Source organism: Orbicella faveolata, unplaced genomic scaffold (assembly GCF_042242905.1).
Source record: "Orbicella faveolata isolate gen_17 unplaced genomic scaffold, um_ofav_v1 contig_2, whole genome shotgun sequence".
NCBI classification, from domain to species: domain Eukaryota; kingdom Metazoa; phylum Cnidaria; class Anthozoa; order Scleractinia; family Merulinidae; genus Orbicella; species Orbicella faveolata.
In genome coordinates this window covers 27,837,501-27,854,863 of record NW_028301547.1, presented here as the reverse complement: position 1 = coordinate 27,854,863, position 17,363 = coordinate 27,837,501, and the positions used below count along the sequence as shown (strand labels likewise).

Here is a 17,363-nt window from a genome sequence, read left to right as displayed (position 1 = left end):
GTAACTTCGGTCGCTTCAATACAATCGACGCTCTCCTTACGACCGCTCCTCTAAGCGACCAGCTCTGGTCACGACCTACGTTGTACAAACACGTTTGAACTGTCACTCAAACACTTGAATGAAAAAATCTCGAAAGCGTCCTTTCCCTAAGCGACCGTGACCACTTTTGACAAGTACCAGCTGGTCTTTTCCTGATTCGCCTGAGTGCGATTCGCGTAAGTCAACACCGTGACAAAAAAAAAAAAAACCACTTCATGGTCAAATTTACAGTGATGTAACATTTAAAGTGGTAATCGTGATTCCTCGACTTTCAATACCTATTTACATTTTGCAAGTTTTATTCTATTTAGATTAAAGTGTTTCGTAAGCAACCAGCACTAGTTACCACCACTTTTTCAAATACCCGAAGTGGTCGCTTAGGAGACCTTCGACTGTATTTGAAAACCAATGAGAATATAAATTTTCAACTTACTTCTAAGTTGAAATGATATGTATTACTGTACTGAAAACTAAGGGACCGTTCATTTTTTATGAGGGAGGGGGGGCTGGTGGGATTTGGGAAGCACCATTTAAAAATCGCATGACCCCCCCTCAGCTTACCAATTTTTTCACATGGCCCCCCCTTATAGCGGTCATTTTTTGGGATGACCCCCCCCCAAAAAAAAAAATTGAACAAACAATATTTAGATTTCAACTTTTTTAATATTTCTCTATTATCCCCCTACTTCACGTTATTGTGCTCACTATGAAGACAATATTTACAATCTCTATACGACAGAGAGCTGTTGTTTAAAAAACAAATCAAAAGAAAGAGAAGTCAATTTCGGATCTCCTAGTTATGGCTCGCCCTGAGCGTGTGGCATTTGGCCTCTCATTGGTATCTTCCTCATCTGAATTGATGAATGCGAGAATTACGTCACTTGAGTCATCTTCTCCCCCAGAGTCAATGGCATCACTGTCATACTCATCATTGTCACTTTCATCCGTTTCACTGCTGTCAGTACTTGCCCTGTTGTCATTTTGTGTCAATGTCCTGGCATTTCTCAGTGTTGGTTGGCCAGCTCTGAGAGGACTCTTCTGCTGCAAGCATGAATGTCTTACAATACACCGATTCCAGAAAAAACCAGAAGTTGCACCGAAACGAGGCTTAATAGCCCTCGCGGTAATTAAAGCAACATGGCGAACGAAGAAGAAAGGCCAATCTCTCTTCTGATGATATTCCCGGCGTCAGTGTGAGCGAAGAACATTGAAAAATTGACACTCAACCAATCGAAATTCTGGCTTAAAAGTCGCCGTATAAATCAAAGGGGCAAAATAAAGGAACTTTTAGACGGGTATGTTTTCCATCCTTCGATTGTCACGATCTCCAATATGCACAAAAACAACCTGTTCTCACCATTTCCATTGCCTAAAAGAACTTTGTTCATGGTCGGTTTAGGAAAAAGAATCTGAATGAAATGAAAATTGTAAAAGTTTACGACCCTGACCCGAAGAATGCTTTACTAAAGCTACAGCAAGAGATCGAAAGAACATACGGAAGTAAATTTAAAAATTGTGTCGGATATCGGGAATATTGCAACAAAACACTTTTAAAAATTTCCTACGGCTGATTCATTTTTCACTGACGACTTCAGTCTTCTCAAGTTTGAGAACATCCAATCTCTCTTCATAAATTAACGATCGGTGTTAGCGAATAAAGGGAAATCCTTTTAAAAGTTCAAAAGATGCTAATCAGAGTATCAAACAAGACCACGATCTACTCGCCAAGAATGGTATAAGCAAGGGTTCGGTACAGTGACAGCATCATTGCGTTACAGGGTAGGACGCAATCACAAAGCTGATTCATCAGTCAAATCACCAATAAAATTATCAGTGACGTGTACTACAGTGTAACAAAGACTCTCAGTCACATGCCATGAAAGATGGCCCAGAAAACTAGCAACTAGTAATGAACAAGTACACTGAAATAATGCATCAACAGGGATCGACGAAGGTGCAAGTAACAAAATGCTTTTTTTTGTTCAAGAGAAAAGGGAAATTTTGGGGGCCTCCCCAGGGTCCCCCAGCTGGACTGAGGTTACAGACCCAAGTAAGGGCAATCTCCATGAAATAATTTAAGCTAGGAATGTCATTGTTATGGATAGTGAGACCCTGAAAGATTGCCTTATAAAATCAATATGCAAAATGTTTGACACTGGTTTAAAAGTAAACAAGAGTCATATGAACTTCAGTTTATGATGTACAATGTAAAACAACTACTCTTTGTTGTGAACAGACTTTGGAATGTCCTGGCTATAAATTGAAAGTAACTACAAATTTTTAATGAGCAAAATGCCTTGGACATAGAATGGTGGAAGGAGATGCTAAAGAATATTGAACAGTTTATGATAAATATATTATATATGAATTGGCTTACCTAATGCTTAGAGGTGGCCTTACACAATGTGATTATTGCTAAAGCCAAAATAAATAATGTATATCAAAGGTCCAAAAAGTTTGTCCAGCATCTAATATGAGAGAATTCAGCTACTTCCAGTTTTTCTCTGGTGATGAATATTTGAATAAATATTTCAAAATAGTTCAAAACAATTGGGAATCTATAAGATCATACAATGTAGGAAATTCTCAATGAGGTCAAATTCAATTGCACTTTTATGTTATTAGCAAAATTACACACCAGCTCTACCATGTGTCCTTCTATGTTACACCCTGTGCCAGAAAATAGAACATGAAGCCACATAATGCACAATTTCAGTACGGTGGAAATCACCAAATATTTAATTACCACTGATGAACAATATCATGTACTCTGTTTAAAGTCACTACCAAATGACAAATAAACATCAGATAACTTTTTTCTGCCAGTTTACAAGCAAATAGCTCACTATCCAGGGTTGATTAACAACTCTGCACAACCTTAGTGGAGTTACACCATCAAATACATGCCATCCATTTATTCTCCTAATAGCCATTTCAGCTTGTATTCTTACATTTGCAGTTCTGGTTCATGGTTGGAAAACAGTCTTCATAATTTTAATTGGTATTAAAATTATAGTCAGTTCTGATTTACTTGGTTGCATAGAATGGATGAAGATTATAACCTTCCTGCTTGCCAGTACAAGCTGTCTATCAAATCTACGACATTAAGGAAAATTCCTACTAGGCCTTAAAATGTGTTGTCAGACTTATTCAGAGTAAAGTTCACTTTTGGATGTCCAGGTCTTGGGTGTCTGACCTGTTATCTCTCTGCAGTCTATTCTGCACCTTATGTTTTCAAATTCAGCCTAGGAAAACTTCAGGTAAATAATTAATGGGCTGGCTCCCCAACATCAAGTACAGGAAATTGGCCCATGCAATAATTTATCTGACACTACTAGTTCTGAAACATTAAACCTAAAAGCCAGATCTTGCTGAAATATTAAGCGAGTAAAAAATATTCAAAATTCATCAATGGCTGTATTTAAATCACTAATGTCCTTCCACATTCAACATTGTTTTTGGGAAACTTTTTTGTTTACCTCAGAGGCATGAAAACTGATTAATTCCTAAGTTGATTGAAGCTGATGGGTATTCATATACCAGACTCAGATGCATCACATATTTTGCTCTACACAGAGATTCCTCATCAACTTTTGCCCAAGGGAAAGCCGAGGGTACGGCTCCCAGTTTCAAAAAGTGTACTCAGTTTAAAATCACTTGGCAAGAAGTACTCGGAAAAACAAAAATTATTTCCTACCGAGGTAAAATAGACATCTCCCCTTTGCATAAGTATTTCCCAGTTTTTTCTTCTTTGTTTATCTGGCTAGCTTGTCCGAAGGAAACTCAGTCGGTTTTTGCTTCGATTATTAGAGTTTGCAGCCGCACAACATTTGTGTCCAACTCTTTTCCTTTTCTTTACCACATTTGCTCCAGACAAGTAGCTCTAACCTACATACATTCGAATTTTTTCGTTCTTCCCCAGCATTTCGTCCGCCATTTTGAAAGCTCGAGGGCTATTAAGCCTCGCTTGCGTGCAACTTCCGGTTTTTTTCTGGAATCGGTGTATTGCCTTTACTTTCTCACTCTTGCTGCTTTTCAAATGCTGCTTCAGCCGTGGTGGTTTGAGTACTTGTTAACCGCGCGGCCATGGGCCGAGCGCGGTTCTAGGTTTACCCGTGGTTTATTATTTTTTTTTTTTGTCGGTGACCAGACGCAGACCTCCGCTCGACCAAATTCCGAGTCACGCAACGTGTGATGTTTTTTCCGCCAGAAGCTGTTAAAACATCAATACACGGATAATTTTACGGATATTGTTTCCTTTGTTGTGGGTAAAATATATTTTCTTTTGGTTTTATCGAAGCGTTGGATTCAAAGGGATTAATAAATACGCTAAAAAAAGGTATTACGTCAGCCATGGAATGCGTTAACGTTGCAGCTTTTACTTTCGCTACGTGACTAATAAGATCGTGTTTACTTTGGAAGTTTATTTCGCCAGAAGCGACGGTCATTAATTTATTTGCAAGTTTGCGAGTATTTCTTGTGGTTTTAGGCAAATGAAGTAAATTCTTTGGCTCTTTCATCGCAGCGAGTTCATAGATCGGAAGGAAAATGAAATATTTGCAAGCCAAGCAAAGAACATGTCAGGACATGCAATGATTACGTCATTGGTAGGGAAATAACCACCGTACTAAAGATAGCTGTCGATAACGCAATTCTTGAATTATGTGACTCGTGTGACTTCTTTGCTAGCCCTTTACTCAAGGAAAATATTAAATTTAAACTTGACTTTTAAGAAAGAAAGCTGTTGTTAATAGTGTTCGTATCTTCATGCCCATACATATCCCAAAGAAAGTTCCAGATTAACACTATTACGTCATCGGAGATTTCGCAAGGGCTACGACTGATGGTGCAATAGTACAGTCTGTGTTGATCAAGTGATGTGATGTCTACAGTAATCAATGAATCATCAAGGATTACTTTCGAATGTACACTGCGTTGCAACTGTAGTGCTAAGAAAATAGTTAAATTTTAAAAGCGCGGTTTTAAGATCTAACAGATCTTCTTGTTTAGTTCTGGAACACGTAGCTTTTTAAGCTTGGTTAGACCTTCGCACAACTCAGTCCAAGGATAATCCTCCTCCCTACTTAACTTTGCCTTTTCTTCTGCCCTCTTTTTCCTTTTAAATTCCAGCACTTCAAGATGCTGAAGATAATCCACCACAAACTTCGATTTGAGAATAAACTTATCTGCAAATAGAGCAACGCTCTCTGGGTCAGATAAAACCAGCCTGCCACTTCCATGCTCTTTCTTCTTTATATTGTGAATCCAATCGGGGAAAGAGCGCATTACTACATGAGCATCATGAAAGAGGCTCATTCCAAAATGCGCAATAATGGCGAAAGCGACGAGTCGTTTAAGAAAAGGTTTACAGCTGAACGATCCAGGCAGTTTGACATCTTACAAGCAAAAGGAGCAATTTTTCTAGGTGCGGATGGCTGTTCAGAAAGGGCGAGTGAGTTTTCCATGCAAGGGTACCAGTTGAAGCCCAGTGATGGAAGAAAACTGAACTTCTCCATCAAAGAGCACAGAGCAATGGTGAAAAAGTTGAATGTCATATTGAAAGATGTAAAGAAACACGATTCCACACTCTTTCAGTCCAATGGGCTTGCTTTAAAGCAGGGCGAAGAATTTGCCCACAGTTTTAATGTAAAACAGATCAAATGTATAGAAGCTAAGTTGACGAAGGTCACGCAGGACATGGAAGCACTAGAAAATAAGAAGAGCAATTATAACAGCATATTCAAAGGCATACTCAAACAGCACATCAACAAAAGGAGAAGGAAAAAAGAAAACCGCAGAAAGTCAAATGAAAGAAAGAGGAAGCGGACTGAAAACAACGTCCAACGAGTTTATGGAATCTGTGTTGGAAACCCGCTAGGAAATGATCTTCCACAATGCCTTGTGTACCCTCCTAGAACGGCCGTCCCGGAAGAGTGTCTTAAAGTTGAGGATGTTGCCACGTCGATATTTAGAAGAGATGGGCCATACATCGCCCAGCTCTTGGAAGGAAATTATTTCACCAATGCTGCAAGAAGCAGAATCCCCACCAACCTTGAGCGGGAAGTCAGAGATTATGTTTACACCTTCATGTACCCTGAAGAGTACACTCTGACGGAAAGCATTGCTGCCTCTTGCAGCATTGGTGAAAGAGACTCCCATAGCAGCACAAGCGGCAACGAAGAACTCGACGACAGCGGAGATGAAGATGAGTGCCGGTGAAAGTTGCATTCGAAAATAACAGTGTTAAATACTTCTTTTCAGTAGCTACAAATGCTTTTTGTCGCCAAACGTTTTTTTAAAGCAGAAGGAAAGTTTGTAATAAATTTGTATCCTGCCTTCTATGTTTATTCTATAGCAATTTTTTTGATATTCAAACATTATGCCATTTTAAAGTTTTACTAAAATATTTCACGTGACCCCCCCTTTTTCCCTTATTTTTTTGGGATGGCCCCCCCTCGAAAGCCATTTTTTTTCGCATGGCCCCCCCCCAAATCCCACCAGCCCCCCCTACCTTATAAAAAATGAACGGTCCCTAAATGGCGCCAATAATTGACTGTTTCCCCTTTGACCGTTTTCTTAATGTATTTTTTTGCCTGCTCAAACTTGAGGGTGATAGCGTTCTTAGTTATTGCATTCTGAACTCCTGATCTAAAGGTTCGGATTGAATTTTCTTCAGACAGCGTGCGGCACTCTTTTGCGCAAGTGCGATGATCTGACAAAGTTGGCTTCAGTGAGGAAAAACCTGTTCCATTGACAACAGTAAAACTAAGTTAACAGTAGTAACAGTATTTAATAAATTATTTGTCATTTGTGGAAGGTTTTCATGGTATATTTTTTATTATTTTGTGAAGATCATAGAGAAATGTTCACGAGAAAAGGTCAGTGACGAGACGGCTCGCTCATTACAAAGAGTCAAAGGCCAGAAAATGACGCTTCCAAAGGGAAGAGATTATTGTTAAGCCGCACGAGGAAATCTTAAATTCTCCCGCGCGATACGTGGTGCTTGGTCGTACAATTTCTTATTGGTTAAAAACCTTCCAGTATCATTCAAAGCCATACAAAAATATGCAGATTACGTGACAACTGTGCGCTATTTCCGAGTTACCTTGTGCCTCTGTTTTAAAACGAGTCTTCGTGCAAAACCTTTCATATCAAGATGAATTGAATTTTCATGAAAGTGAATCTTCAGGCGGAACTCATTCTCGTATGAATGGTTTCGCACGAAGACTCATTTTGACACAGAGATAAAACTCATCTGGGAAATGGCCTATTATGATCTCGGGATTGCTGTTAATACCGATGTTCAAATATTATTTTACTGCACGTATTAGGCAATGGAGGCGGCCCTGTTTTGTTTGAGCTACATTAGAATTTAATTCGTCATTCTGTCATTCTCGAACTAATCAAAACAAAAGAGACCAATGAGTTCATGATTCGCGTCGCTCTCATATATGCATATGACATGAAAATATATATGCATATGTGCATATGCATATGACATATGCATATGACATGAAAATACTGATGTATTGCGACAAACAGCCCAGCTAGTGTCGACGACTCGGGTCTTTTTATACTTTATCGGACGCAGGTAACCGCGCTAATCAAGTCTCATTATTTTTCTAAAATTGAATAAAAAATTTCTTGTTTTCACGTTAAACGCTAGAACAATATATATCACGTTCATTCAGCAACATCATCGCCTTCTTATTTAGAGTACAAACGATGTCATGACAATACGTCAACATCATAGCATTGTTTACCATGCAAAAAAGATTCATCCACCAACCACAGTTCAGAGGAACTCTTCTGTTGCTGTGACCACCAATGATTAATGTGTGGCTATTTCTGGAGCTGGTGGTTTAACAGATTAACGAGTTAAAACTGCTGACTCATGGAGGTGTCGAAGTTTAGCCCATCATAGTACTCAAAGTTGAACCAGACGTTTTAGCTTCTCGCTGGAATGTGATATCTTAAAGCTGTTTTACAAAGTTATCACGAGACTATCTTAAGAGATGCCCGTTGTATCTTTTTGCTTTGCTTTCGTCTTGTTGGCTTCCTTGATCCCAGAGACGCAAGGTAAGGTTGTCTTCAGTCAATGTTCGAGAATATTTTTGTTTTAGTGCAGCTTGTTTTGTTGTTATTACAGTGTAGCAAATGGATGAAGGAGAGTTTTCAGCATTCTTGACTGACTCAATTCCACTTAATTAAGGCGTCCAGCCGAGACTTTTATTAATGTATAGCTTTGCCGCGGTCGGAATGATAATTAATCAGCCAACACTTTGCGCAGATTATGAATGCTCACAACATTCACCCGTTTTAAAATTTTCTACGTGCAAGAAAGTAAAAAAAGAAACACCTAAAAAATCGTAACACGTTATAAGTAATTTTGCAACTTATTTGTGTACAAAGCCAGGCATGTTAAAAATCGTGACAGTGAAACTGCAACGGCCTAAAGCTGTAGAGTTGCTAACCATGTATGTGAGCTTTTTTCATGTTATTACCGTCATTAAAAATTAGCTGGAATCCTAGCACAAAATGACAAGCTTCAGACTTTGCAATAACTCTAGCCTACTTCTTGGACAATAGAACACCTTTTTCAACAAAATTCTTAGATTTATATCCATAGTAGTACTCTGTTGTAGTCTTTCATAGCATTTCCATTCCAGATCCGTTTTCACCACTTTTTTATCATTGCACCTGTCGAAGGCGGCAGTTGCAGCAGTCGAAGCTCTAAACAGTTTTAACCAGCGAATGGTTTCAAAGATTTTCATCTCTCAAAAGAGTTAAAAAAAACAACTGATATTACAAAGAATTTAATGGTAAGTAAACTCAAGCGTTTCACAAAAACCTAAAGAGATTTCCTATATAAGATTTATTTGAAGGCAGCAAATGCAGTCGGTAGCGAAATCTGAACTGATACTGTTTTTCAATGACGACAGTTTAAGGACGTTAAGTAACCAAATGAACGAAATGTCCCAGTTGCAACATAGCGAGGTCTCTTCTGTGCCCGCCGTCGGGGTTTTTCTAGCAATTTGATCTTTTGTTTTGTTTCCTTTTGATTCTTCTTGTTTATATATGAGTAGCTTAAGTTTAATTCTTACCAGTACCCTGGGATCCACGGCAATTGGCTACGCTGTAGTGGTCTCTCTGTCTAATGAAAATTTGTTGTATGTAAGTTGAGTATTGTAAATAGGTGAACTTAAATAAATAAATGTCGGATTTTGGGTTAGATTTCCGTCATTGGCGAACACAATTTTGAATTTGAATTTAAAACTAAGCTGAAATAATTACCAGTTTTCTTTTCCTATATTTTTTTTTTTTGCTTTTTCGTACAGTGTGGAAAACTAAACTGAGCTAAAATTTGTTGTTGGTAAAATGTTAATCAACTGTCTGGGGTAAATTAAAATTGTTTTAATAAGTCACTTCGTTAAAACGTCAACACACCACCGAGAGGAAGTTTTAACTTACACTTAACTTGAACAGGTGGCTTTGTCATGTCCATTCAAATTTGTTAAAATACTGTCATGCTTTTATCATTTGTCAAAAATATTATAAGATGGTATAAACGGTATATCTTGCACTTCTCTGCCCATGTGCGGCGATCTGATCTTAGTTGTTGCTATTACCGTGTAGCAAAAGGATGAACGAGAGTTTTCAGCACCCTTCACTGACTCAATTCCACTTAATTAAGGCGTCCAGACGAGACTTTTATTAATGTATAGCCTTGCTGCGGTCGGAATGATAATTAATCAGCCAACGCTTTGCGCAGATTAGGAATGCTCACAACATTCACTTGTTTTAAAATTTTCTACGTGCAAGAAAAACAAAAACACGGGTTACTAGTAAATTTGCAACTTATTTGGGTCCAAAACAAGGCATTTTAAAAGTCGTGACCGTGAAACTGGAACGGCCTAAAGCTGTAGAATTCCTGTGCATGTGTACGGCCTTTTTCCCACGTTAACTCAAATACAATTACCGTATTAGGGAGAAGTTGGGATACAATGGTAACCTTCAGATTTTGCAATAACTCTAGCCTCTAGGACAATATAACACTCTTTTCAGCAAAATTCCTAGATTTATTTCCAGATTTTATTCTGTTGTAGTCTTGCATAGCATTTCTATTCCAGATCCCTTTTCACCATTTTTTTATCATTGCACCTGTCGAAGACTGGCGTTGGAGGAGTCGAAGCTCGAATCGTTTTTAACCAGCGAATGTTTTCAGTTTTTCATCTCTAAAAAGAGTAAAAAAAAATACTGATATTACAAGGACTTAAATGGTAAGCAAACTGAAGTGTAAGTTTAACGAAAACCTAAAGAGATTTTTTGTTTAAGTCTATTTAAAGGCAGCAGATGTAGTCGGTGGCGAAATCTGAAACTACTGTTTTCTCAATGATAACAGTTTAGGGACGTTAAGTAACCAAATCAGTCAAATGTCGGGTTTGGGGGTTGATTTCCGTCATTTGCAAAAACACTTTGGAATTTGAATTTAAAACTAAGGGGAAATAATTACCAGTCTTTTTTTTTTTTTTTTCTATAGCTCTTTTTGCTTTTTCGTACAGTTTGGCAAACTAAACTGAGCCAAAATTTGTGATTTGTTCAAACTAAGGCCTACCTAACCTGACAATATGAGCTGAATTGATGGTTTGGCTGTCGCCGCCATATTTTGAAAATGTTCGATTTTGGGGCACATTCGCTCTTAATAAGTCACTGCATTAAAACGCTAACACACCGCAAAGAGGAGGTTTTGACTTACACTTAGCTTGAACAGGTGGTCTTGTCATGCCTATGCAAATCTCTTAAAATACCGTCACGTTTTTATCATTTGTCGAAAAAATTATAATCTCGGAAAAAGCGAGCTGATATATTCTATCGTATATTTTTTTCTTTGTTATCCTTAGTGTTTCCCCAATTCAGACGAAATTGAGAAAAAAACGTTTGTATAAGAGTTTGTTTTTACATTGAGTGGCATACAAAATAAATAATGACCTGTCTTCTTGGAAGTGGGTAGTCTGAATACGTTTTATCGTGGCTTGCGACTTTCAAAATGTGCTATTTGATTTGGCGTTTTCTTGAAGTTTGACTGATGATATAAAGGAAATTAATGTCATAGCTAAGAAAACTACAAGGTAAGCTGCTTACGTTTTTTTTATTCGTGAATCAGACATAGAGTAAGGAGCGAGGGTTTTTATGACGAGAGGGTATTGGGATGAGAAAAGCGTGGTCCACAAACGAGAGGAAAATAATCTTTTTAACTCCAATCCATTCTCGTCCACAGCGCCCTTGTTGTTTCACTTTCGCGGGAATTAACCCACATCGAACTTGAGAACCTAAGACCGGCTGCGAACAGTCTAGCAACAAGAAGGCATATTTTGTGTATGTGGTTTTGTTTGTTGGCAGAAAAGACAACAAACAAAACTACTCCCACTCGACAAGTTTGAATAACTGACTTGACACTTTTGCTCAGCTCAAACGACTCCAGCAGACAAATTTCACCTTTTATGGCGGAACTCCGCCCAAGCGGAGCTCCATACTCATATAGGAAAGAAAAGGAAACCCATAAATGGATATTCTCATGGATATCATGGCTAGCGGTATTGCTTGTGGGCGCGTGCGCACGACGACGAGGACTAAAGTCACGCAACAAGGCAGCCATACTCCAGCTAATAGGTTGATTGAGACATGCAGCCTTGGTTTACAGCGTAAATCTTTGATATTGGACATGCACGTTATGGTCAATTGGCACATGTTAAAACAAGCTATCCACCGACCAGTATCACGTGACTATATCGCGGGCTCAAGTTTTAAGGTCATTGAGGTCAGGTGTTTTTTTTAGTTGACCGCTGCCCAAAACAAAGTAAAAAGCCATATAATAAACAACTTGATAACCTCGAACGTTCTGTTTTCATGGGAAAATCTCAAACCTCAGCTTTGCCGTATTAATCTCGCTATCGCTCGGTCAATACGGCAAGGTCTCGGTCTTAGATTTTTCCATAAAGACCTCACTCTCGGTTAATAAGTAGTTAGTCATCACGCTGTCGGCGCGGTCAAATTGACAAAGAAAGGTAATTCAAGTATTGTGGTAGAGTTTTATTTAATACGTGTTAAACGAGCGCTTCCAAACGGAAAGTGCGAAGTTATCACGCTTCACCTAACGGCAGCAATAAGGTTGATCTATCTATAACGCTGCGTAATGCTGTTTCTGAAAATAGTGACTTGGATATAAGCGTTCTTAAAAGTGTATTTGTGTCATCCAAATGCGTGCTGTTGTCCATCTGTTAAGAAAGCAAAAGTTTATAACACCAAAACAATTCCTCTAGAAGAGAATGCTAATCTAATAAGCGATACATTCGGTTGAACTAGTGATAGTTCTATACCGTGGACGAGAAAGTCAATTTTAAACTTTGCGCAGTGTTCCGTAGTTTTGTTTCACATGTGTTCAGGTCGGCGATTCTGGTAGATCTTTGATCAATAATTACCACAAAAGTCTCCGAGGGAGTGGGAAAGAGGCAGTTTCTTTGTATTATCAAAGACTTGCCTCACCTACCCTGCGAGCCAGTTCACACTCTAGCAAAAATAGTTAACAGATGTCGTCATATTATGTCCAACTGACAAAAAAATTGACATCTGAGGCGCTTGTTTTTGATCAGGAACTGGCATTTCGCTTGCTTAAAATACCATTTCCAATATTCTAACCATAACAGTACTCCGTCCTTCGGAGTTCGGACTAAAAACGACGCCGGCAGAGTTAAAGAGTTACTTGATCGCCTCCCTTCTTTCGTTAGAGTTTATATTCACCAACAGTCCATGAGTGTGTAGCAAAAGTCTAAATGGACCTCCTGAACAATGTACCCGCTCGGTAATACTGGCTCAAGAATCAGATGGTTAAGAGGCCGCACATGAATTCGAGTCAGGGCGTCCACCTCCATCTTTTGAAATTTGTTTTATTATTCTATTTACTTAAAGTAACTTTTGAGCGTAAGAGTGGCATGTCCAAATTTACCTTTTTCAGGTCATTGTCGCAATTTGAGATTCACAAGTGCTCCAATCCATGGCTACCGGCTGAATAATCACGTGATTCGTACCATTGGCGTCATGGATGAAGATTTCTGCGAGTTGCAATGCTACATGGAGCCAAACTGTGTCAGTTATAATTTTAACAAGAAGGAAGAGGGAAATGGAAAACACAAGTGTGATCTGAATAGCGCTACTTATGAACACGACAACGAACACTCAGGCGACCTCGCGAAGAACGAAAATTATGTGTATCGCGGAGCCGAAGTAAGCATGAAATTCAAAAGTTGAAGGTAACAACTTCAGTTTGAAATCTAAAATGCTGAACGGATTTTTTTTTTAAGGATTTTTTGACACGACCTCGAAAAGAGTTCAAAATCCTGTATTGAAAAGGGGAGGCCGGGGGTGGGGTTAGAGCTTAGCATCTAAGGTTTTTTGAGAACTGGGACCAAATACATAACAGGCCTGGATAGGGCTCTTGGGCAGAGGTACATAGGTTGCTAAGGGAAACATTTCTTGCCCCAGTGGGATTTACGTGCCACTATTTAATAACTTAGATTATAAACTCGAGATTTCTATGAGGTGATAGTTGACGAGGCCCATGACCGAATCAACTGTCACCTCATAGAAATCGAGAGCGAATAATCTAATTTGTTGTAGTAGAATTCTAACTGAAATTCACTACAAATAACGATTTGCAATTATTCTCGACGTATTGTTAAACTTCGCCGTCTTCGCGCCTTGGAAAGATGACTCGGATTGAATTGAAATTGCAATTGTGTTCGCGTGCATCATTTTTTTTTTCAATAATTTAATTTAATATAATTTAAGTCAAGAAACCGAAAATCTCCTTCTTTTAGACTTCTCACGCATCAAAGTGTTCCTCTAAAGCTTTGGAGAAACTCAAAAACGTCGCCATTTCGTAGACGGCCTCAACTATTATGCATAGAAATCATAATCTAATTGTTTTAGTATAAATCTCTACTGGTCGTTCAAACTTTATCTAAATCCTTGTCGAAAACACAAAGAAGTGGTCCCAGCGCACGCTGCCTCACTACTCACTGTCTACAACGGAGTAGATAGTGAGTAGCGTAGCCAATCAGAGGAAGGCATTCGTGATAGAACGCCTGTAGATTTATACTAATGGCTGATAGTGTGCGATCACTCAGCCAATCAGATTGCTGTATTTGCATTACCGTTCAGGTAGAATTCTACTAAATGATAATGATAATAGTTTTCTTTAGCTATATCCAGTAACGACTACTGCCACCTTCGTGTAAAATTTGAGCAAAAGCGAAGTATTCAAGGTGTAGTTGGCAAGATTTTGGTATAACTATGTGCACATCAAATTCACTGTTCAAGGAAGACAAATTTACCTTGATCAAATTTGACAAATTTACCATTATCAACGCTTCATGCGATTAATCAAGGTGGCTCAGTTAGTGTTTACAGTTTTTATGTGTTTTAACCGTTGAATATCGTCAATTGATGTCGCTGTAATAACGGCTATTTTTGTTCTTTTCGTTGAAGAATGCTTGTGCAAAGAAACCTTGCCAGAACAACGCAACCTGCCAGGCCGGTTTTACAGACAGACATTACCAGTGTTTGTGTATTCCCGGATTTACTGGTCATGATTGTGAACACGGTACTAATACATTTTTTTGTTATCGGTGGTCTTACCCAACTTAGCAATAGAATTTTGAGGGGCTTAAATATCAAGAATGAGAAGTTATAACAGGGAGTTACGACTACAAAAGTTGGCTTTCTGTTGCTGCTATCATTATTGTTCTTGATGTTGTTGTTGTTGTTGCTATTACGACTGCTGTTCTCGGATCTTGTTTAGAAGTTTAACAGTCAGAACATGTTAGGAGATCACACGGAATATAATAACAATTGCTCTCTAGTGAGATAATTTAATAGCAATTGTCGTTACGATATAGATATTCCTTAGGAATCTTTTTTATTGTGTTAGATATTGACGAGTGTACCGACGGAACACACAAATGTGATGTTAACGGTGCTGTGTGTAACAACACCCGGGGATCCTATAACTGCACGTGTAAAGATGGATTTGGTGGAGATGGAATAAGCTGCACTGGTAACTATCTGTAACGCAGTTTGGGTTAATGCATCTCGTGCATCTAGTTGAAACTAATATTCAAAAGCGAGTTATGTTGTTTGTCGCATCAATCCTAACCTGCCGAACCAAACTGATTCAAATACCGCTCTTCTGCCGTGCTTAACTCATCAGTTAGGTTCGGCGCATGAATGGAGCGGCCTTTGGAACGGGCCTAAGTTATCGAAAGTTACTTGATGTGACTTATACGTGAGGAAATAAAATAGTAACAAAGAGACACTCTATGTCAGAGCGAACAATTTTGTAAGCACATCATTTCAATTAAACATTTTCCATTTAGATTCCTTTTGTTGTTTCAGATATTGACGAGTGTGCCAACGGAACACACAACTGTAGTGATAATGCTGTGTGTAACAACACCCGGGGATCCTATAACTGCACGTGCAAAGATGGATTTTATGGAGATGGAATAAACTGCACTGGTAACTATTTCTACGTCTTTTAATTTTATGACAGTGAGTAATGACAAACTTATAAACTGGACAACACAGACGACCCACTATAAGTGAAAGACAATTATAATAAAGTTTCCACATAACGCACGCCCTGATTGGCTGAAACAGCGTGCTTTATCAGAGAACAGAGCGCGGGTTAATGACAGTAAACTGACTTTCAAATATTTGCCTCGGAATTTTGATAAATTTGACCCAAATTAAACATCCCCTGTGATTCAGACAAACGCAATGGAAACGAGCTCTATGTCTACAGTAAATATGGCTCACGGAGGCCATCGTTAGCAACAGAAGTGTGAAAACTGTACTAAAATAACAAGTTTTGCTAGATTCCCGCCGACAAAACACGTAGCGAAATAAACAAATTCTCAACCTAACCAGTGCTTCGATAAAAGACATTACATTTGTTACGAAGGCGGAAATTATACTAAAGAAGTAAAACAACGACAGAAAACAACAATTGAGCTGTCTCTGTTTATGATGAGAAGCTTTATTTTCGCAAAAATGCTCAATTGCTCAAAACAACACTTACATGCAGTGTAGTGACGCTCATTTTCTGGTCATCTCAGCGAAGTGAACCGACGAGTGGTCAGCTCAAAGCTTGCTCTAGATATTTCTCCTCTGTGCTCGGGGTAGAATCAGTGGGAGCAGTTTAGTCTTTCTAACTTTTATGCTAGTTCGGGCAATCTTGCTGCAAGCGGCTGCAAACCGTAAATAACTGTAGCTCCTTTCAAATTCAACTCAGTATTTCGCATTTTCATCCGCAAGCGGCTCCTGGTTTCGTAATTTCCATTGAAAAAGTGCACGCTTTCATGAGCCACAATACGGCCGAATTCCTCTGGACTACAAACCGTTACCTGCCTTTAGATTCTTATTTGAAAATTAACTAAAAAGCGACAGAACTTTGAAAGCATCGTTCTTCTCTCGAAAGCCGCTCGAAACTACTCGAAACTGAAAGCTTCGCCGAAGTCCAGTTTGTGATTGACAGCTGTCGCTTCGTTAGCCAATCAAATTATTTGAACAATTCTAAGAAGGATTGTACGGTGGCCCACAACTGCCACGGCAATAACAAATACCTCACGGCAAAAACAAAAGTGTCACGGCAATATCAAATTCCCCACGGCAAAACCAAAATGCTCACGGCAATAACAAATACCTCACGGCAAAAACAAAATGCTCACGGCAAAACCGAAAAAGCTCACGGCAAAACCAAAAACTCACGGCAAAACCAAAAAGCTCACGGCAATAACAAATATCTCACGGCAAAAACAAAATGCTCACGGCAAAACCGAAAAAGCTCACGGCAAAACCAAAAACTCACGGCAAAACCAAAAAGCTCACGGCAAAACCAAAAAGCTCACGGCAAAACCAAAAACTCACGGCAAAACCAAAAAGCTCACGGCAAAACCAAAAAGCTCACGGCAAAACCAAAAACTCACGGCAAAACCAAAAACTCACGGCAAAAGCAAAAGGCTCACGGCAAAAGCAAAAACTCACGGCGAAATCAAAAACTCGCGGCAAAACCAAAACCAGAGAAAGGTGTTGTATCCGTGGGTCCTGGACACTAATTTGCGCGCAAAGGCTGTTGGGGTTAAATCCAACATGGCTGCGTCGGCTGCGTCCACGTGAGTTCCAAGATGTTTTGCTCAAACTGTGGCGCTGAGACGGTTCCAACGGCAAACTTTTGTACCAGATGTGGTCAAGGTAACATGTTGCAAGTT

General features: G+C 39.0%; 1 protein-coding gene across 1 annotated transcript; it reads left to right on the top strand.

Annotated features, from left to right (window-relative positions):
* Nucleotides 1-12,470: 12,470 nt before the first annotated feature.
* LOC149112690 (uncharacterized) lies at nucleotides 12,471-16,019 on the top strand. Its single transcript, XM_089289168.1, has 4 exons — nucleotides 12,471-13,320; nucleotides 14,584-14,698; nucleotides 15,026-15,151; nucleotides 15,490-16,019. Exons 1-4 carry the CDS (start codon nucleotides 13,135-13,137, stop codon nucleotides 15,633-15,635), a joined length of 573 nt encoding a protein of 190 aa, XP_089145294.1. The 5' UTR covers nucleotides 12,471-13,134; the 3' UTR covers nucleotides 15,636-16,019.
* Nucleotides 16,020-17,363: the final 1,344 nt, after the last annotated feature.